The 22,721-nt window shown below is 36.9% G+C and overlaps 1 protein-coding gene across 3 annotated transcripts in view; it reads left to right on the top strand.

The window, feature by feature from the left end:
* LOC148019048 (glucose-1-phosphate adenylyltransferase large subunit 3, chloroplastic/amyloplastic-like) overlaps positions 1-17,681 on the top strand; it is a 35,008-nt gene extending 17,327 nt beyond the window's left edge. Inside the window, exons 7-15 of one of the 3 annotated variants that reach the window (XR_015695070.1) lie at positions 9,053-9,146; positions 9,232-9,344; positions 10,198-10,270; positions 13,862-13,942; positions 14,171-14,467; positions 14,588-14,694; positions 14,833-14,893; positions 16,900-17,406; positions 17,502-17,681. Coding sequence is in view for 2 of the 3 variants with exons in the window: in XM_087701603.1 (XP_087557729.1) it covers positions 9,053-9,146; positions 9,232-9,344; positions 10,198-10,270; positions 13,862-13,942; positions 14,171-14,467; positions 14,588-14,694; positions 14,833-14,893; positions 16,900-17,001 (928 nt within the window). In the remaining variant the exon portion in view is untranslated. Of the gene's footprint in view, positions 1-9,052; positions 9,147-9,231; positions 9,345-10,197; positions 10,271-13,861; positions 13,943-14,170; positions 14,468-14,587; positions 14,695-14,832; positions 14,894-16,899 lie in introns of all 3 variants that reach the window. The other 2 variants (XM_087701604.1, XM_087701603.1) reach the window with 2 other exon arrangements.
* The last annotated feature ends 5,040 nt before the right edge of the window (positions 17,682-22,721 follow it).

Here is a 22,721-nt window from a genome sequence, read left to right as displayed (position 1 = left end):
ACTCCTCTCCTTGAATCTATCTTCACCCTGCTATCTCTTACCCTCGTGGTAGACTCTCGACACCAAACGCACCGACACCGTGTTAGAGGAGGCTTATGCTATCACTAGAGGTGAATTTTGAAAGACATTTGGGCTGATTTGGGATTGATATCTTCAGCTATATTTAGAGAATTAGCTACATCAGCATTCTTTTAATTCATTTTTTACTCTACAAAAAACATCTTGTCAAAATATGTAAGTATTATGTGTCTTTATGGTAGAGCAATGCTTGTAGATCATTCATAGATGCTTTGAGTTAAATTAAGAGGAGTTTTTACTCTTATTTCTTGGTTGTGGTAACTTATCCTTATCAGGAACTCAATTTGAAGCTCTCTTGAATCAAGTCTCTTTGCCGTACAAGCCTTGTAATTGACTTATAAGCTTTTGTTCCTAACAGTCTACATTGAATGTAATCATGTAAAATTGATTCATGTTATGGCATCATGTATGAATGATGGGATGCAGAGTTGTTTATGATACATGATAGCATATTGTATTTGATTTTATAATTTGTGATTACTCTTTACAGTCAGAAAAACAAGCTTGATTTGAGTTAGAACTTATGAGATAATACTCTTGTGACATTTGTTAAGAACATGCAGTTGGAAACTCTATTAACATCTTCAAGTGGCTTGAAAACTTCAACCCTTCTCTTATCTCTATCATCTCCGGAGTCTAAGCTCTTGAACCCCCATACATTCTTCTCTCTCTCAAATCCCTGTGATTGACCGTGAAGTATCTCTTGAACCTTTAACATTCACTGTAATCTGCTTATCTCTTGAAGTCACATCTCCATTTATCTTGTCCAGTTTTCTTGCCAAATCCCTATGGTGACCTTCAACCCTACGCACTGCGACAACGTAGAGACACTTGTCTCTTCAAAATATCGCATGGCCATGCTACTTTTCTAAATAAAGAAGTTTCTAAATCTTCTACCTTAAAAATCCCTCACATGATTAAGAGTTTGAGATAGATACTAAACACAAAATTATTACTCATGAAATTTCAAAGTCTTTGGTTTGAATAAAATTTTCATTTGGGTGAATTTTAAAAATAGTAAATTTTCTAAATTTTAAAAGTCGCCAAATTTAGATTTTGAAGCGCTTCCTTATATAGATTCACCAGTTTGTGGTTTGTTTCTTTGATCATAAGCATCTAGTTTTACTATTTAAAACCACTGAGCATATGTGTTTCTAGTCAATCTGACTATCTGTCTATAAAGTCTTAGTTATTTGGAGCTTTTTAGCCAATCTGGCCACTGACTAAACTTTTAATTTCTCTTTGGCATCTTGTCCATGACAAGCCATGTATAATTATTGGGTGTTTTGGCCATTGTCCATCCTTAAATAGAAAGACAAACATATAATCGTATTTTTGAAACAATCAAGTTTCAACAATACTAATCGCCTTTCAAGGTACATGAGCATCAAATTAATTTGAATCATTAAGACCATATGTCTTGGTAGCAATTTATATATAAAAGGTTGGGTACATTCCTTCCTTTTGAAATCGATATTGTTCTCGTGACGTTGCTTGAAGTAATTCAAATCCTACAATTTCTTCATAAGCTGCAAGTATCTCTAGATAGTCTTTAAAATATGTTTCTAGCATCCATTTAGAATCTAAATAAGAGTAATTTTTACATTTCAAAAAGATTTTTTAAAAAATGTTTATTTATTGTTTCTTGATCATATGAAAGACTATTTGCTTTGGTTGAAGTATCTTCTCCTATCTACTTCAAGTGGATCCTCTACTACAAGTTTTATTGGCTCTCCATAAGGTTTTAAAAGATGGATATGAAAAACATTGTGAATTCTCCAATGCTTTGGAAGTTGTAACCTATAACAAGCATCATTAATCTTTCCAATGACTTGAAATGACATATAATTTCTTACTATGAACTTAGTGACTTGGGATAAAGGGTTATTAGAGCTTCTTAAACAAGCTTTGTAAAATTTGAACCACACCTAATCTCCTTGTAAAATCAAGTACCTTTGATACTTATTTGTTGTTTTTTTTTTTTACTTGAGATCTTTGGATACCTCATCTAACTTTAGCAAAAGCTATATCCATATCATGTACAAACTCATCAGTATGAAATATTCCTTGAGATACAAGAGTTCGAGGTATAATATTCATTCACTACATAGTGTGTTTGCTGCATGAGCATTGTATATTCAATAGTCATATTACTTCATCCATTCTCTATGTTCATTGTCTTTGAGTTATCCTAACCTTAACTGTGTTTTTCTATCAGTTTGTGCTTTGTCGTATGGTGTTATTTGTGTTTTTGTGTTAGGGTATTTCTTCACAAGGTAAATATTTTTTCCATTGTTGATCGGCTTCATGACAATAGCACTTTAACATATCTAATATTGTCAGGTTAGCACTCTCACTATGACCATCTGTTTGAGGATGATAAGAAGAAGAAAAAGTAAGCTTCGTACCATCCAAATTCTCAAAAAGAGCTCACCAAAGAGACTAGTAGTTGGTGGATCTCTATCACCCATGATGGATTGTGGTAACCCAACATACTTAAAGATTTGTTGAATAAATATTTTAGCCATATGTTGAGACTTCATAGTTTTCTTGACTGGAATCAAATGAGCATATTTGCTAAACTTGTCAATAATATTTCATATATCATCATTGCCATTTATTAATTTTGGCAAGTCAAAGATAAAATCCATAGCAATGCTTTTCCAAGGTTGCTTGAAATTGGTAATGGTTGCAAAAGCCCTACAAGCTTTTGGCATTCAAACTTAATCTTTTGGTATACAAAGACATTCTTTGACAAATTATTCAATGTCTTGTTGAAGACTTGGCCAAAAGAAATGCATTTCGAATGTCTCGCTTGTGGTGAAAATACCATGATGAGCCATGTAAGGAGCAGCATGATATTCTTCCACGCTTGAAATATTTAGTAACGCATAACTTATTCTCCATCAAAAGAAATTCATCTTTGATAGCTTAAGAGTTTACCCTTTATCAAGTTGTAAACTCTTTCAAATGATTTTAAAATCTTCATCAAAAGTATTCATGTCTCTCACACTTGTGAAATCTATATGATAAATCATGGATATTGCATAAATCTGAAAACTTTTTGATAGAGTATCGACTACCTTGTTTTGCTTTCCAAGAATACATAGTATTCGAAACTTGATTTGAGGTAAATAATTGGCTTGTCGAATATGCTTCTCAGAAATCTTTGGTTGGTTGAGAATGTCTCAGACTACCATGGTCCATCTTGATGAAAAATTCACCGCCTACAAAATAATGTCTCCAATCTTTTAAAGCTTGAATGATGGCCATTAACTCTTTTTTATAGGTAGTAGCATTCTTTTTTGCATTTTGTAATCTTCTGCTTACATAAATAATTGCATGTTCTTCTTGGTTTAAGACTGCACCAGTACAACCTTCTGAAGTATTACATTCCACAAAGAATGGTTTTAACAAATTAGGTATAATCAAAACATGTCCTTTATTGATATAGAACTTTAGAGCCTCGAAAGCTTACTTTTCTAATTTGGTTTGTCGGACTACTTTACTTGGTTGGTTAAATCATACAATGGTCCAACAAACATTGCAAACCATTTAATGAATCTCCTGTAATAAGAGCATAATCCCAAAAGACTTGGAACTTCATGAATACTAGTCAATTTAGGCTATTCCACGATAGCCTTGGCTTTTTTTGGATCCATTTGAATCCCATCTTTGGATATAATATAATCCAAGTAGTCAATATCTTCTAGGAAAAATTCATTCTTTTTGCCATTCATATAAAGTTTATATTTGTAGAGTTTTTGAAATACTATTTTTAAGTGTTGCTTATGCTCTTCTTCATCTTTTGAATGAACCAAAATATCATTAAAGAAAGTATCTTTAAACTTTCAATGTGCTCTAAAGATTCTTTCTATCATTCTATTAAAAGTTACAAGAGCATTGATGAGACCAAATGTAGCACAAAAAACTTATACAAACCAAAAGTTGTCCTAAATGTTGTTTTATGAATATCTTCAAGAGTAATCATTATCTGATAGTAGCTACTCTTTAAGTCAATCCGGCTAGATACTTTGGATCCATTCAATCTATCCAAGATGTCATCAATTCTCGGAATGGGAAACCTATTTCGAGTTTTGATTTTATTGAGCACCAAGATCAATTTTTCTTCTGCACTAAGAGGACTAGAGAGCAAAAAGCTAAGGAACTGGATCTTATTAGATCCTTTTCCGAGAGCTCATTCACTTGCTTCATAATCTCCTCTTGTTGTGTTGGATTCACATAATAGGGTGGCCTATTTCGAGGTGGACTCCTAGGAATGAGATCAATATGATGATCTTATGGCCTTTTTGGTGGTAACTCGTCAAGTAAAGTGTCTACAAAACAATCTTCATACTCCTTTAGAATCTCATTTACTCCTCATTCATATCTACGATGGACTCTTTAATTCTAGACTCTTTATCCTTGAAAGAGAATCCAAATTTATTTTGATTTCAATTAATTGTTGGATCTATCATTCGAGGATCCACCCAAGCGGTGACTTCAAAGTCTCATCATACACAAGTTGCTTTCTCTTCTTCCAAGAATCTCTCCATGGAGAGGGCAAGGAGAAAGTCAAAGAACCGGCCATTTTCATGGTAGATGAATCTCCAAATATGCTTTTAGCAAAGGAAAACGATGCTAAAAGAAACTTTTAGCTAGGAGAGAAGAGCGTGAAGTTTGACGTATGTTGTGATAAGAGAGATTCTTAGAAAGCTACATGATATACTAGACAATTTGATGTTGCTATTGGTGGTGGAGATTATATAGAAAAACCGAAGATTAGGATGATTAAAATGCATCTAAAGAATGTTGCTTTGAATTGGTGGCTCAAAGTTATTCAAGAGAGAAAGGAACCCAAGTCTTGGAAAGAGTTTAAGGAGATATTTAATAATAAGTTTCTACCTTCACCCTTTGAAGCCGATGTGCGATAAGAATGGGATGAGTTGAAGAAAAGCCATGGAGACAATCTTGAAATATATATCAACATGTTAGCAATTGTTTCTCTTAAATTTACGTCTCTTAATGAAGTTTCATTCAATATGGAGATGACGAAGTTTATCTATGGATTACATCCAATAGTATGGTGAGTTGTCAAGATGACAAAAGCTTGATACTTTGAAAGTAACTCAAGATGTAGCTTTAGAATTTGAGGAACTGCATATGCCATGGATGCTTGGCAAAGCCTTAAAAGAAAAACTACAAAGGAAGAAGACTAATATGTTTGACCAAAAGAAAGACAAACAAGAATCAAAGCATAAATGGATGTATACCACCTTTGCCATCCAAACAGAAGCTAACACTTCAATAGTTAGCAGAATATACAAGAGAAGAAGAATGTATCTCTTTTAGTTAAAAAAGGACACATGGCTGGTCAATGTCCTAATAAGGCAAAGAAGGAAAACCAGTCCCAAATGACCCCTCAAGTAAATGTTGTACCTAAGAGATCCTTACAACAGGATAAAACTTCGCGTCAGAGAAAAGAAAGCTTTTTATGGCTTGGGGTACGATCGCTAATTAACTTGCTCTCATTCATGAGTGGAATTTGAAGTTACTTCCATTCTTGGGAAACTATGAATCAAGTAGGAGATTATGTAGTCATGAGATTTTTGCCATGGGGGATCTTGGTCATTGCGATGTTATATTAGGAATACCTTGGCATAGAAAAATAGGTTTCTTTTCTTTTCTTGCAGATTCTCTCTCTCTCTCCCTCTGTGTTCAAGTTTCTTTTCCCATTGCGCACTCACACCTTCCCCTTTACAATAACTTGTTGAAACAAACCGTAGGCCTGGAGTGTATGAACCATATATAAAAGAGTCGATTTGCTGCAATTCTCGAAATTAGGATGTTTAAAGCCCTAATTTTTGCAAACTCCGAGCAACAAGTTGATTAGCCCTAATTTTTGCAAACTCCGAGTAGCAAGCTGATTTTCTTATTTAGTGCTTGGATTAGATCAAGCTAAGTAAAAAGTTTCTTCATAGATGAGATAGAGATGAGAGAGTACAACGCATGTGGCTGAAATTTTTGCATAAGAGCTTATTTCAAATGAAAAAAGAGACCTTCAATAGATAGATGTGGAGCTGAAGTGCTCAAAAGTGGAAAGTAGATGTTACAAACTACAAGTGTGCACTAAAAATAACAAGCGTAGGGATACTTATCTCTTCAGAATGACGCATGTCCTATTTGATGCCATATGTCACTTTTCTAGAGAAGAAAGCTTTTAAACCTTCTACTCTAAAAATCTCTCAATTGGTTGAGGTTTTGAGATAGATATGAAAATAAAATTGTTTCTTGCGAAATTCGAAAACTTTGACGCAAGCAAAATTTTCATTTAAGCAACTTTCAATAATAGTAATCCCCTAAATTTTAAAAGTCTCCAAATTTAGATTCCGAAGAGCTTCATTATATAGGTTCGTTGGCTCATGGCTTTTTCCTTTGATCATGAGCATTTGGTTTCACAAAACCTTGCCTAAAAATCTCTCAAATGATTAAGAATTTGAGATAGTTGTTGAAAACAAAATTGTTTCTTACGAAATTCCGAAGCCTTGAACAAAAATTTCAATTAAAAAACTTTCAAAAATAATAACCTCCTAAACAACAATCTAATGGTCAAAGATCTGCAATGGAAGTTGCCTAGCCAATTTAATTATTGGCTAGTTAGATTATTTGACACTGAAATAGTTATTAGATTAATTCTCAATATTTAATTACTGAGAATTAATATTTAATTATGAATAATGCTGAAAAACCACTTGAAAAGGCTACCACTTGTCAAAAATGCTCATGCAAGATTGAAAAACGTCTTTAGGAGGTTGGAGAGACATTTTTAGTGCATTCAGCCTACAAAAGAGAGAGAGGAGATGTTCTTCAAATATATAGCCATTAGAGGATCTTTTGAGGGAGCAGGGGCAAGAAAAGACCAATCAACAGTAAGTAATAGCATCTACAAGTTGTTGAGACAAGGCAGCAACAGTAAATGATAAAATTTTTTCCATTCTTCATGAAGAAAGTCTGAATTTCTCTTTCCTCAACATTTTCTCTCATCTCCTAATCTTTCTATAGCCTTGCTTTGAATGTTACAGCATTGAGATCACCAGAGGCTAAGAAATTTCAGATTTTTGTGTTGGGGTTTAACAACAGCTTTGGAAAAAGTGTGCCAAAAATTGGAAGCTCCAAGACTTGCATTCAACAGGGTTGAAGTTGTTTTCAGTCAAATTCAAGTGGAGGGGCCAACAAATCAATGAATTCGAGGTATTTTTCATTTCTATCAAAGTGGGCGAAGGCTAATTGACTATCTGAATCAAGTGGCAAATCAAATTGAAGACTTGTTGGTCATTTGGATAGCAAGGGAAGTTGGAATATTGAAAGGGATTGGAAAATTCTCATTGTACATCAATTTCTTCTTTAATTAAGTTTAAAATTTACCGAAAAGGACGTCAGTTTTGGAGCCAACAAGATGTCCATTGTCCAAGATCGTAAGATAATTTGCATTTCTTAGTTTTGTAATAAATGTTGTTGCTATAACTAGGTTGTAATCATGGAATTATCATCCATCCATGGAAGGAAGGCTAGTTTCATGGTTTCATTGCTAGGATACGACTCAATCCCTTGATTTGGTGGGCCCGAGGTACCTAATTACAAGCAAAAGCTTTGTACTAGTGCTGATTTTTACTCTCAACTGAGAAATTATAGCAATGTGTCTTGATGCAGTGAGATAGACTCAAGCAGTGATGATGCCTCTCAGTATAAACATTTATATGGGAATGAAGGAAATACAATGTCTAACCTTGAACAAGGCTTAGTTTACGGACAAGAAGTTGGAAATGTTGTTGTTGGGCAAGATACACGGCCTTCAAGGTATAAGGAGGCTAATGACCAACAAAGCATCACATGTGTTAAACAACCTTGCACATTCGGTTAATATCTTAATCAAATGTTATCGGCAAGATTAGAGCATCTCAAAATTTCACGTCTCCGTGTCAAGGTGAGCCACCCTTTGAGCTAAACATGCATTATAAAGTGATCAACTCTTTAAAATAGCCCCAAAATATGTAAATTACCAAAAGTTTAGTTAAACGCGGCATGGTCCTAGAGAGTTTTTGTGTTCTATAAGCATAACCCTAATTTGGGAGGATCCTTTGGCATCTATAAATAGGAAGCCTGCCCACCATTCAGCTCTATCCTTGGTCTTGTTGGAGAGAGGGAGCTGATGCTAGTGCCCGCTCAGTGATGACTCACTATTGTTCTTGATGGTCTCGTGTCTTGGTATATGTATTCCATTTCTTGAGCATTCAGTGAGTTCTCTCTTGGAGCGTTTTTCTTTTCTTTGCAGTCTCTCTTTTCTCGTGCTGTGTAGTCAATTACAGCAGATTCATGCGTTTCTATTGCTGCACCCACTTTGACACTAAGAACATCAATCAGGGCTTTAAAATGGTCAGTAATGTTTATATAGGCTTGGGAAGGTGTATTTTGCACAATTTTTTGTTTGATCTTACTTAACATAAATTAAAGCTTTCAGATATACTGCCTTCCAGTCTATGGACTCATGAACTGCAGTGTTTTATGTGGGAATGTTTTTAAACTTGTGAAAACATTTTAAGATGAGGCCAAACGTGCTTGGAGGCTGGAATCGACTTCACACTCCCATGCTTTTAAACACAAGCCTCAACTAGTTGGGCTATTCCGCTGATCTCTCGATGTGGGAATATTGGTAATGGCAACTGCTGTGTGGTCTCCTTAAGGATGGTCAAATAAGTTGGTTCTTGCATCTAAAGCTAGTAGAGGGATTGTTGACTTTCAAACAGAAACAAATCGATGATTGAGCAAAGACTCCAGGAAAATAAAGCTATTAAAAGTTTGTTGATAGGCACCAGACAACAGAATGGAGTTTACGAAGCATCCACTGCATTCATTGCTGTATTGTACAGGATGAAGTTGGCTGTTAATAATGACTTGATTTTTCTTGCAATTGCAGTCGAGCTTCGGACTATGGTTTAATGAAGATTGACAGCAAAGGTCGTGTTCTGTACTTCTCCGAGAAGCCTAAAGGAGATGACCTAAAGGCGATGGTACTAGTGACAATTTTTGCTGTATCTGACGTTTCTTCCACATTGTTTGAAGATATTTTAACTTCAGAATCTCTCCATTTATCAGGAGGTGGACACCACTGTTCTTGGTTTGTCTGCAGAAGATGCCAAAAGAATGCCTTACATAGCATCTATGGGGGTTTATGTTTTCAAGAAGGACATACTTCTGAAGCTACTTCGGTAAGATGGCGGTTCATGAGTTTACTTTCACTGGATGAAATTTTCATATTGTTTTCCTCAAAATTCTAAAAACTGAATAATGGAGCTTCTATAAATTGTGACTCTTTCTATATGTTACACATGTTGCTGCCAGGCATGCATCATACATTCATACATATGTACACCCATCCATCCAAACATCCATGCATATAGACATACATCCAAGCACACACACATGCAGACGTACATGAATACAACATTGGCACATTCATACGTGCTTCCATCCATCCATTATTGACATGATGTATGCACAAAGAATAACTGACAAACAAACCAATACAATCAAATCATGAGAAAAAGTCCTCGATTCTTGATTTTGCTTCTATGGTATACAATTAACAACATACTTTCTTGTTTATGGATTTGATCGATTCACTCTATTGCAATTGCAGTTACCTCCATCCAATTAAACTAGGCATTAGAAGAAGTTCGTTGATGTATGCAGAAACAATATCAGCTACACACACGCACGCATGCACGCACGCTGCCCCCCCTTCCCTTTCTCCCCCTTCTGCCCTGCAGCCCCCAATGAAGAAGCTTAAATTAAATGAGAATATTTACATCAGGCCTCTTAGCCAGCCAAAGAAAACCACATCATCATAAGTGAATGCAAAAGGCTACCAAAACACACACACACACACACACACACTCTCTCTCTCTCTCTCTCTCTCTCTCTCTCTCTCCAAAACACCAAAAAAAAAGGAAGATCTCTTCTGCCCACTCTCTGTTTTCTTCTCAATTCCTTCTTTTTGATCAGAATAGAGGCAGACCTTTTGTTATAAGTATCAACTTTTTGTTGTTGTCTGTTTTGCAGGTGGCGCTATCCCACAGCAAATGATTTTGGTTCTGAAATCATTCCTGCCTCAGCCAAAGAATGCTTCGTTAAGGTGATTTAAATGTCAGCTGGAAGGCAATTATTTTGAGGTTCTATCTGATCTTTGTGACCAGCACATACTTGTTAGAAAATGTGTGTGAAAGCAGAAACGCTGAAACATTCTCAAGAATATAGAGACAAAGCAAGTGAAAACGAGAAGTATGCGTAAAGAATGGATGTATCAATGTAATTTTGACCTGGTACAATGTTCCATAGAGTCTCAACTATTGGCACCTCAGGATACCAGGGTTTGGAAGTGATGTGTGCCAAGAGTTAGAAGGGAAAAAGCTGCAGCCTCAGTATTTAATGTTGGTACTCTTTCTCATAGAGAAAGCGGTTGTGACACCTTGGTGTTGCCTTCCATGAGATTGCGGCTCTTGTTCTTAATAGACATTCCTATGGGATGGTCCTACTTCTTGCAAGGCATAGATTGGTTCTGTTTCTTGTGAGGTCATCTGTGCTGACATAGCTCAATCCAATGTTTGAAAGGGCATGCACCTGCCTGTTGTGAGTGTTGTATGCATGGGTAGTTTTTGAAATTTCAAAAGGCTACGCCTTCATTTGGATAAGAGCATCTATATTACCAGCTGAAAAGATACATTTTTGGATCGAAAGCAACTTGGATGAAATCAAGTGATTTGATCTACTCCGTCAAGACTTGTTTTTGACCTGATCGTTGTAACCAGCAATTGTGTCAAAAATAGTTGTTAAAGCAAAAAGTTTGAATTACTGCACCTTCTCTAGAAGATGGAGGTAAGGAATGTAATTTGAGATACACAGAGAAGTAGATTTTTATGCAATAGATGTTGGGAAGATGGTATGTGCATTTCCTTAAAAAGCCTACACCATCCTTGGGCAATACCACCTCATATAAGTGGAAATTTTCTGGTAAAAAAGGATATGGTATTTTATCAGAATTCGTGTATGGACATGGCAGAGGATTGCAAGGGACTAGTGGTTGCTCAATGACTAGTACACAATTGCACAGGTAAAATATCTGAGCACATAATTGTGCAAGTAAAATGTATCATGGGTCGCCACAGTGCAATCAGAAATATTAGTGTATTGGAAAAGCAAGTTGCACTGGTGGAGGACTTGCACTTAAAAGCCATTTATTGATGATTTCTCACGAGAATTCTAGCATATACATTTTCTGGCCTGTCAGCATGTAGTGTTTACATGGATCGTTTCCAATAATGGAAATCAGGACTAGACACTTAGACTAGTTACAAGTGTGTTTCATGGAGGCTGGTAAGTTCTAACATATTTAGTGGCAGTAATTCATCAGTTGTAGTCCTTATTTTTGTTTTGTTCACATCAGCTTGAGGGGAGTGAGGATAGATAGATAAGAGGGTAGGTTTGGTCCCTGATATTTACAAGGTAGCTTGTTTATTTGTTAAGGTTTTCATGGACGTTTTGTCATATGCTGGTAGCGTTAGGCATATTAAAGGGCAAGAACTGAAAAAAGGGAGTTAGCTCATTGAAAGAGTTTGCAAGAGAAGCAAGATTTGGCTCTTTTTAAAGAAAAATCTGCTAGATAGCAATTGGCTTTGGAAATACTTGATGCTGCATACTCTTAAGTAGGTCTCTACTGGTTTGTGAGGAAGTTGTCTCTAGATAATAGAGTTGCATGCTAAATTTTTTGGGAAAGAGTACAAACCTCCAGTATTTGACTTTAGCTTGGGAAGATTTCAACCTACTCTAGAATGGTTTGATTGCATGGGGTTCAAATCTTCCAAAAAACTTCCACAACAGCAAAAGGAGTTGATCCCTCTGCTTTAAATCCTTCATGAATACTAGATCATGGAGTTGGGTTGCTGGCTATTCCATCCAACTTCTGTGAAGCCAAGATGAGGTTTGTGCTGGCGAAAAAATGTGCTTGATCATGGCTTAGCTTTAGGTGTTCAATATATCGAGTATTTGCTGTGAATATTTGCAGTTACCATCATAGTGAGCTGGTTCATTGGCTATTGAGACCTATGTGCTTTGCTCTAATGAGAAGGCAGACTTGGCTCATGTTGGCTGAGACTTAAATCATTCATGTCATCATCATGCTCTTTTGGCCTACAACAGGTGGCCATCTATCAGTGATATTAAGCCTTCCAAATTTGCAATCTTGCTTGTGCAAGCACCTCCTCTTTTTTTTCACGCCTTCATCATATTTGATCCACCTCACACCTAGCTCAGCATCTAACACTAGTAAACTTTTACAAGAAAATGCTACATGATAATGTAGATGATCATGTGCCAGTTGGGATGGCAATACATTGGTTAGATGACAGCCATGTGGAAGTTTTGCCCTCCCTTACAAACTAAGGTGACACATGTACTGTCTGCCATTCTGGTTCTTCCCACCACCTCCAATTTATATAGCTTGGGCCTTTTGTATACCAGTCACCTCAGAGAGATGACAAACAAGAAGTGGACTAGTTGCTCTCGTCTTTCCTATTTTGACATGTGTAGTAAGTTTTTTCACATTTGTTTTTCTGTTTTTTTGTTGTTTTGGGTGGCGTTTTCCCAACTGCTTTCTCCCTGTTATAGCTTCTCTCCAAGCAGTTTTGGAATGGTCGCCCATGCTGTTCTTCTTGGATGGACAGTCTTCTCTATGTCTTCTATGTGCGAAGGACTTCCTTCCAATATGATCACAGAGAGAGCTCCCTGTGTCTTTGTACCTCTTGACAGTGGCTGCTTTCAAGGGCTAAAGATGATCTTACCCCTTGATCCCAAAAACTTGGACAAGTCACAAGCTTAGAGGGAAATGTGAAAAACTATGTGGAAAAGTTGCCGAGAATTTTCTGAATTAATGTGATGGGTGGTACTTTCAAAAATCTGCAAATTTCGAGTCTGGAACTGGTCCAAAGTTTGGAGGTTGAAGCTCAAAATCATTTAAAACAAGCTGCAAACAAAGGTTATCAAGTCAAAACTGTACGTAAAAACTATGTGGAAAAGTTGCCGAGAATTTTCTGAATTAATGTGATGGGTGGTACTTTCAAAAATCTGCAAATTTCGAGTCTGGAACTGGTCCAAAGTTTGGAGGTTGAAGCTCAAAATCATTTAAAACAAGCTGCAAACAAAGGTTATCAAGTCAAAACTATACGCAAAATTTCCAAACCAACCCCCAAATGTCCGTGTTTTTGACAAGTTTGAAGGTTTGGATGTAGTTTTTATTTCTCATGTAAACTCTCCCATTTCATCTACGTAGAAGCTTGTACTGATGTGATGGCAAGGATCTTGACGTAAACTTTTCCATTTCATCACTGTAGAAGCTTGTACTGATGTGATGGCAAGGACATTGACCTTCATAGTTGGATGGTCCACGTTTTTTAGCTCCCCTTATTAAGCATCTTCCTAAGCATCTTCCTTATGTTTATATATTGCATTGGGAATTTTCAAAGTTATGCATGCCAGTTTGAAGTATATAATGGCAAGGATGCTGACCTTCATATTTAGATGCTCCATGGTTTTTAGCTGAAGTATGCATGTTCTAGTCTTATATTACATCGTTAAGTGTCTTCTTGATGTCTATAAATGCCACTAAGAATTTTCTAAGTTTGATAATTAGGCATGTTAATTTAAAGCATATATTGATATGTGGGTCAAGCAGGCTTACCTCTTTGATGGCTATTGGGAAGACATTGGAACTATCCGATCATTCTATGAAGCTAATTTAGCTTTGACTGCCCAGGTACTTACAAGTCAGTAGACTTGCCAATTGATCATGTTTGCGAAACACAAAAGTGTGCAACATTTGTTATTGTACATTTTCTTGTATTGAAGTTCTGTCTCCTTCAACAAAATGTGCTTATTCTTACTGCAACATCCTTCTAGTATATTATATAAAGTTTTTAAAAAATTTTCAGAACCTGAGAGAGAGGCTTGTTTCATATCCTTATGTTTGTCTTTTAATCTGCAGCCCCCCAAATTCAGCTTCTATGATGCTACTAAGCCAATTTATACTTCTCCCAGATACCTTCCACCTACTAAAGTTGATAACTGCAAGGTAAGAGAAGGAAGCCGTATTTTCTGTGTGTTTGAGAGCACGCAAGGAAATCAATGTTTATGTCATCATTGTTTAATACTTTCCATTTTGGGTTGGGTCCTACAGGTAGTTGAATCAATTATTTCACATGGTTGCTTTTTAAGAGAGTGCTCAGTGGAACATTCGATTGTGGGAATCAGGTCCCGCATTGAAAACGGGGTTGAGCTGAAGGTAGTGGCATGCAAATATATGATTATGTGTACTGTTGGTTTGCAGCTGATGTAGTGTGTTTCTGTGTCTGTTCGATTAGACGAGTTGGTTTAAATGAACTCTGAATCTTGTCATCATCAGGACACTGTCATGCTTGGTGCTGATTATTACGAGACTGATGCTGAGCGGGCAGCCCTTCTTGCACAGGGGAAAGTGCCAATAGGAGTAGGGGAAGCTTCTAAAATCAGGTGAATGGCACTGATCCTGTTTGCAAAACATGATGCTTTCCTCATGTAACATTTGGCCACTGGTTTTGATTGCAAAACGTGATAATTTAAGTTGCATATAATGTCTGCCCAACTTCTGTAACCTCTCTGCCTTTGCAGGAACTGCATTATTGATAAAAATGCAAGAATTGGTAAAAATGTGGTCATAGCAAATTCCGAGGTAAGCCATTGTCTCAGTTTCTGAATGGCTTGTAACCTTTGGTTTCTAACTGGATTGACCTTGTGAACAACTAGCAAATGCCATATTGGTAATTTCAGTTTTGTGATCCTCAACGATGACGTTTATCAAATGATTGATTTACCCTTACTTGTCTTGATTTTTTGTCTCAAAGGGGAGAGAATTTCATTAAGAATACCTCAGAGAAAATCCGCTTGAGGTAAAATAGAAAGTACAAGGAACTTGTTAAGGGTAGCCAACTACATCACAAATACAATTGTTGTTCTCACAACCAATTTGGTGGGCTTTAATGCTAGACCATCTAAGGGGCGATATAAAAGAAGGTGCTGGAGTCCTAGGTCTGCAAGAAGGCATCTCTCCTCCTCCTCTTAAAGCCATTTTGCATCCTCTTCCACAGAGTGTGGATGATCTCTGCCCAAACCCTAGAAAGAGTCTCTTGTGGATACATCCTAAAGGTCTATAGCATGGCTGTACTCAACCGTCCAAATGTACCAAGCAATGATCCTAGCAATCAACTCCCATCTTTGATAGTGTCCTTAGGTCCACGTGCTTGCAAGTTATTTGGAGTTGGGATCTTGCTCAGATACTCTCAAATGATGAAAAAGAGAGGCTCCCGGAAAATCCTCGCGTTCACATGCTAGGCCTTTGTCTCTGACCCCAGCTAGTGCCCCCTGAGTGGCAACCATGGTCTTTGTTGTTCTGTGAGAGATCTTCCTAAGGGCTACCCTCCTTACCTCCTAGGCTCTGAAAGTCGGGACAGCTCCATAGGTAGTATCTTTGCATCTCCTCTAGCTCATCACATCTCGCACATGCAATTGCGTCCTTGCCATATCCAAGCCATCACCAACTGCTAAGCTTCTATGAGCTAATGGCCATGGAACATAGTTGCAACGGGTTTCAATCAACATGGAAAATAACTATTGAACTTTATATACGTATAAAGTATGACTCATGCATTGTATTGATCATGATTCGTGATTTTATACAATGCAAATGAATATTCAGCTTAGCATGGACATTCAACATTGCATCATGGTCGATTATCCATGACCAACATTAGCTTTAACCATAGAAGAGTCCATCAATACAAACGTGCCTCATGAACAACTCCTCAAATAAAATTCTTGTAATCAATGCAAAATAATGATTGTATCATGTCAAAGATCCATGATAAGCAAATTACAGGACTTTAGACATTTTTTAGGATAGGGCTTTTTGGAAAGTTTAAAAAGGGTATATTTATGAAAATACCCAGGTATGAAATGAGTTTCCTAACCTTATGAAATCGCTTCTTGGCAACTATGCATGATAGGAAGAGAGAGATCTTTTTAGGCCTAAAACCATCATCTAGCCTCCTCCAAAAGTCTGATAGGAAATGATTTGAGATACCATCATGAATATGCCAATGGGAGGTGGCTGCGGGCTGTGCTCTGATCCTGCTCATCTGAATCTTCCTCCCCAGCCTGTTAGTCTTCAGCCAAAGCCCTATTGAGAAATGGATCCCTCCACACGTACTCTCCTGGGGCCCACTGTTATCTCTGAAGGGGCCTGTCTCGATAAGCTCAATGTCTCCATCCAACTAACAGGCAGGTGGCTGGGTCTAGGTCGATGTACCATTTCCTATTGCAATGTGCCACTACTCTGATCCTCTGTCTAGAAATGCTGTGAACATCCTTCACAGAAGTCACTGAAATTGGCTTTTAGAAAGGCCCTCACTCTATGTCCTTATCTCTGTACTTGTTGTCATCGACTTTTAAATGTGCTTTTGAAAGATTTACATGATTACCTCTAGCTGTGAGATTCAAGTTGTATGTGACAAAAGTTCAGGCCTATGTATTACTTATATATCACTTGTCAAGGTTATCCAGACGATTTCTGTCATTGCTGAGGACTGTTTGTGATTCCACTTAGCTGCAATGATCTCGTTGGACCTTCCCTGTACTTGGTTCTGAAACTTTTCTGGTTAATGGGCTTGTAAATCTTTGCAGAATGTCGAGGAAGCAGACAGATCTGCAGACGGGTTTTATATTCGATCTGGCATTACGGTTATATTGAAGAATTCCACGATCAAGGATGGAACAGTCATTTGAAGTTATTGTTGCGGAGTACTCTTGGATACAATACCAATGGCTATTAGCTGGAGTGGGCTCGCCATGCCAGATTTTAAATGTATGATAATTTGAATGTTTTAGCTCGAACGTTTAGGTGGCTGAATGCTTCCATCCAGCAAGAAGCGTGTGGATGAGGGTTTCCCTTGAATAATCAGCACCGGAGGGAAAGGCAGGCTAAAGTACCCTGTTCTGCAAGGCGAGAAAGCTTACAGCGTACACATACTTGGGAGTAAGTTGTGGGAAGTAGCAGCTTTCAGATCCTGTGGAAGAGTAGCCGTAGCTTGAAAAATAACGAAAATCTGCAAGTTTCACGTCTGTACCTCAGTTTTATAGTCCTGGCCCTCGACAGATGGAGGGTGCTGGAGGATTAGTATAGCGCCGCCGGTATGTATTTATATGCAACGTATGCAAATTTTGGCTACTATACCAGGGTTTGTGTTTTATTTGATGTCTCAATGTTTCGCCATGGGACTTTGTAGAAGCAAGCCAGGCGTCAAGTGTTCAGCTATGGCACTTTGTAAAAGCGAGACAAGAAGGCAAATATTATCACAAGGGACTGCCAAGTTAGGACTAGAGGTTCAATTTCGAAGGCTGTCTAAAGTGGACGGAATTATCTTGGCATAGACAAAATATAATAAACTGAAGGTGGATTTCTAATAGGAATGCATTCGAGCTCTAAAATGGTTAGGATAAAACTGCTATTCATAGATGGTAACTAGCGATGAATAGACACATTGATCCATTTTGAGCATGATGGGCAATTTAAGCATGAAAATCTCACACTAGAGTTTGAGATGGAAATATATAAATGGATGCCCTAAAAATGTATCCCAAAGATGCCTTAACCAAGAGTAAATGTTATTCTTGTACTTCAAACGATGTATATACATTAAGCACCCTTAGAACTCTCATGAGGACCTATTGATAGAATTTTATTTAACAATTTTCAAGGTACATGTTTTCATATGTATGTGAGGATAGATGATGCTTAGTTGGTGTTTTGTGCATGTGCATATACGAGTGCGCTCACAAATCCATACATGCAAGTTATGTACACGCTTGTGTGTGTGTGCATATATATTCATATAGGTTCGTGAATACACGTGAGTGTGGATATAAATCTATTTATATCTAGCTATATTTAATCTTGCATGCATGTAGAGTGTGTCAAGTGTTTACCAATGTCAATGTATGTAGAGGAATTACATGTGGATTTCGGAAAGACTCAATCTATTTCTACTATAAACAATACAATAGTATTATATTTCTACCTATTGGATGTCTACTACAAGGCAATTGCACACGCATCCCAAAATGTATTAGGATGTGCCATGTGGCACCCATCCTAATAATGATATTTATTGATATTGATATTGATTATTGATTATTGATATTGATGGTAGTTTAAAATTTATCTTTTCAAGGCTGTCTACAACAAGACAATTGTGTATGCATCCCAAAATGTATTAGGATGTGCCATGTGGCACCAATCCTAGCAATGATATTTATTGTTGGTAGTTGAAAATTTATCTTTTCAAGTTGAATGCGTGTGCGTGTGCGTGTGCGTGCGCGTGCGCGCGCGCGCGCGCTTGCTCTCATCTCTCGTACAGCTTGCTCTCATCTCTCGTACACTTGCATTGTGGACCATAATTGTGAACATGAAATGGCACTTAGAATTTACACCACACCATCCAGGTGAAGTATCTCATTGTTGTTGTTGGCTTGGGAGTTGTGGGAGAAGCATACAATGTTAGATTCATGCATTGATCATGGATGGATGTTCTTGTCTCTTATTCTCCATGTTTATTTGTTTGCTCATTTGTTTTCTAAGCTTTTACTATTTGGCACCTTTCATTGTGATGTTATTGCTCTTAGCTGTTAATAGTATGACATTCCTCACATGATAGGTGTACCCTTGATTTTCAAGTTGAAAGAAGGAATCTTACCTATGATATGCTTAAAAAAGAAGGCTCATCATAGAGATTGCATCCAATTGAGCATTCCATAACTATCGCTACTTGGAAGTGTAGCCATGGTTGACATTGTTTCCCTTATCTATTGCCATTGTTAGTAGCCCCATAACTTGCAAACTTCTCTTGTGCAATAACGATTTGTGTGATAATACGTTGGACTTTAGCTCTTTAATGATTGCCTTTTGACATGGAGTTGACATCAATTTAGTGATACTAATTTGTATAGAAAGTAATCTATCCACATGGGGTTAATTAAAACCTTTTTGTACCAACTAGATCGGAGGGGCAAGTGATATGAGCATCCCACTTCATAGCATATTCTTGTGGAGCATCTTAGAATGCTATCCAACAAAGCAAATTACATGGAGGAGAGCACATTATCTTGATTTACCTTTGAATGCTATTGTTTCAATAAGGAAAACTTATTGTTGTCAACCATAACCATAAAGGATATGCTCCTTGTAAGAGTGCTTCCACTAACATCAAAGGCCATTTAATGCGGCTATTGTGATGTGCTTCTTGTTAGAATGCTTCCACTAGCATCATATGTCATTTAATTTGTTGAAGGTGTTGAATGTGAGAATAAACATAATCAATTTTCTTGAGTTTTAATCACAACACCCTCTTCAAACCCTTTGTTGATACCTTAGAGAACACTTTATTGCTTTGAATTTTCTTAGGTGAGTACATTTGTCCCAACTATGGGGTTGTGAGTAGGAATTTATCCACAATGGCTTCCATGAACAAGTGTCTACATAGTTTGTTGGACACACCAATGACAAATGGCATAGTTTATGTACATATGCCATGATGTATTATGCATTTGGATGTTACATGTCTTTTTTAGTAATTTTTGGGTCATGTTCTCATTGGTATCTTTGTTGCCACATCATCCCTTTGTAGTTGTCGATCTTGGCCAAAAAAGTGTGGGGTTGGAGTTCTTGCTTGTCATGTTGATGCATGTTGATTCAAGCTGTTGATGAGATGGTGTTTGTTATGATATTTCTTGATTTAAAAGAACTATCTCCAAAGATTGTCCAAAGTCATAAGCCCATAAAGTAACTTGCTCCAAAATACATTTAAGCAAAGACCAATAAGAACCCCTTTGCAAATAACTTAGAGATGCCTACAATGCAAATAACTTAGAAATGCCTACAATGCTAAACCGATGAAAAATAATATCCTTTTATAATCTAACAAGAGAAAATTTACGGACTCGCGCTTGTGCATGCGCATGTGTGCTTACACCTTAAGTAACAAAGGCCTTGTAGTTATTGAACTATGAGAGTTTGAAGGCAACACCTTCACCCTAAAAGTTGTGCATGTGTTATCAAAGAAATGGTGCTATATGCATACTTATGTACTTTGATCACATATTGAAGTTTCCTATAAGACATAATGGAGTGTACTTGCAAATTCTTGATGTTTGCGACTTTAATTTGATGGAGAAAACTTTATTTAAAAAAGCATTTAATTATTTCATTGCAAACCTTCTCATGCTAAAACTCCCAATTTGAATATGCCAATGAAAGTAAACACTCTAATTTGTGTGTGTGTGTGTGTGTGTGTGTGTGTTGCAATATAAGATCTATCATATTGTTGCCTTCGTCCATCCTATACAATAGGAAGATTGGGGCCACAAAGAGAAAATATGATGCCTATGCATGGAACAACATGCCTTCAATGCTTTTGCCACATGAAGTGTAGCTTGTAGTGTAAAGCACACTTCATTTTCACAATGATGACGCGCAAAGCATAGTCTAGACGAGTAGCACCCAGTTTGGTATTATGCTTTAATAGATACACAAGGACAACAACAAAGCTCATTGTGACTCAAATAAGACATGGACACCAATGTGATACAGTGAGAAGGATTTTCTAAGACAAAAGTAGACCAAAGTTCAAGCACTTAATAAAAACTAAAGTGTAGGCTATGGTTTAAGCACTTATCCAAGTAAACTAAGGTTCAAGCACTTACTAAAGAGCGAAGTGTAGCTATAACTAGAGCTTTAACTTGGTTGGAGTATCCACGAAACCTATTACAAATGCAAAGTGACATCAAACACCTTGGTCTAATTAAGCATAATGTGTATTTTTAGCAAGAGAATATATTGGGACAAAGTTTTAAAACAAATCTTATTAAACAAAATGCCAAATTTTCAAGCTAATGTACATCCTAGTTGGCACTTACTCAATTCGGTTGCATTGAGTAATATGTAGTCTACCCACACATGATAAGTAATTCCTAAATTAATTTTTTAATGATTAGAGCCTGGGCTTGATTCGTGTGTGTTGTGTTGGTCGTTCCGCTCGCCCCTCCAACATTGCTGGTGGCTAGGACGCCTATGCTTCCCGCGACTTTCTTCTTGGGAGCCATTCGCCTTGCAGAGATTGGGCAGTTCGGACCTTAATGGTTTTGGTTTGACACGTTCGGTTGGGAAAGACCACTGGATGGTTCGTTGTCGAGAGAGTGGTTTGGGTGACTTGCGGTGGTTACTCTCTCTCTCTCTCTCTCTTCTTCTAAAGATTTTCCTTGGAAGTTCAAAATTTTGGATTTGCATGTGCAAATGGTGATGATTTGTTTTGAATGTCAAGTATCTTTTTGGAAGATATATAAGGTAAATAGTTTCTAATGTGGACATAATATCAAAATACATATCTATTTATTTTGAATGTAGTATCATTTTGGACACAAAAGGTACGTAGTTTCTAATGTAGATATGATATCAATTTTTGTCTACTCGCACCATGTGTGTGGGTGTAAGGAAGGCAAACTAAATTGCTAAGTGCTTCATCATATGTATGTTTTATGTGACATCTCTATGCTTAAATGTATGCACATATATATACATGCATGAATGCATATGTGAGAGAGAAGTTATGAATCATGATAATTCAAATTGTACACGTTTACATTACACTAGGATAGACATGCTAGAAAGAAGGTTGCTATCAATGAGATCTCTCTTGTAATATTAATAAAACTTGGATAATGCATCCAAGAAATAAGGTTCATTTTTAAGCTTTAGATTTTGAAGTTAATGGAGGGGGGAGAGAGAGAGAGAGAGAGAGAGAGAGAGAGAGAGAGAGCGAGAGCGAGTTCCAAAGCCCCCCTATCCATTGGATCAATGTCTCTTACATTGAAATTTTCTCTCTTCATTGAAGAGGCACTTACAACAAGATTTTCGTTGGTGAAAAAAAAAACCTCCAATGGGGTGGGGCTCGAAAATTTGTTTCGTGAGAAAGGGGTTTTCTAGCAACCCCCTTTCCGCCATTAAAAAAATTCTACCTTGCATTGCTTCATTGATATGGGCTTTTGGAAGTTGTTCTTGAGAGAGGGGGTTATTATAGTGACCCCCCTCTATGGTGAAATGTCCCACATAGGTGCAAGGTAGGGTTTGCAAATGTTTCTCACCAAAGAGGGGTTTGCTAGCAACCCCCCTTTTGGATCAAAACAATTTAAAACTCCCTCTTCCCCATTGATATAACCCAATATTAATATAAATAGGTAAATAAGTTAATATTCTTATTATAATATACTTAACTAACATAACATTAACATTATATTAATTACAAAAAATATAATAATCATAACTAATAAGTGATATAAACTAATAAATAATATGGTACTAATAACTAGTATATTAATATAACCAATATAAATAATATGTTAAAAATAAATTAATAATTAACTAATTAGTTAATAATAATAAACTAATGTTATAT

Source organism: Lygodium microphyllum, chromosome 20 (genome assembly GCF_053477565.2).
Source record: "Lygodium microphyllum isolate KBCC chromosome 20, Lygodium_microphyllum_v1.1.10, whole genome shotgun sequence".
NCBI classification, from domain to species: Eukaryota; Viridiplantae; Streptophyta; class Polypodiopsida; order Schizaeales; family Lygodiaceae; genus Lygodium; species Lygodium microphyllum.
This window is presented reverse-complemented; position numbering and strand designations above follow the sequence as displayed.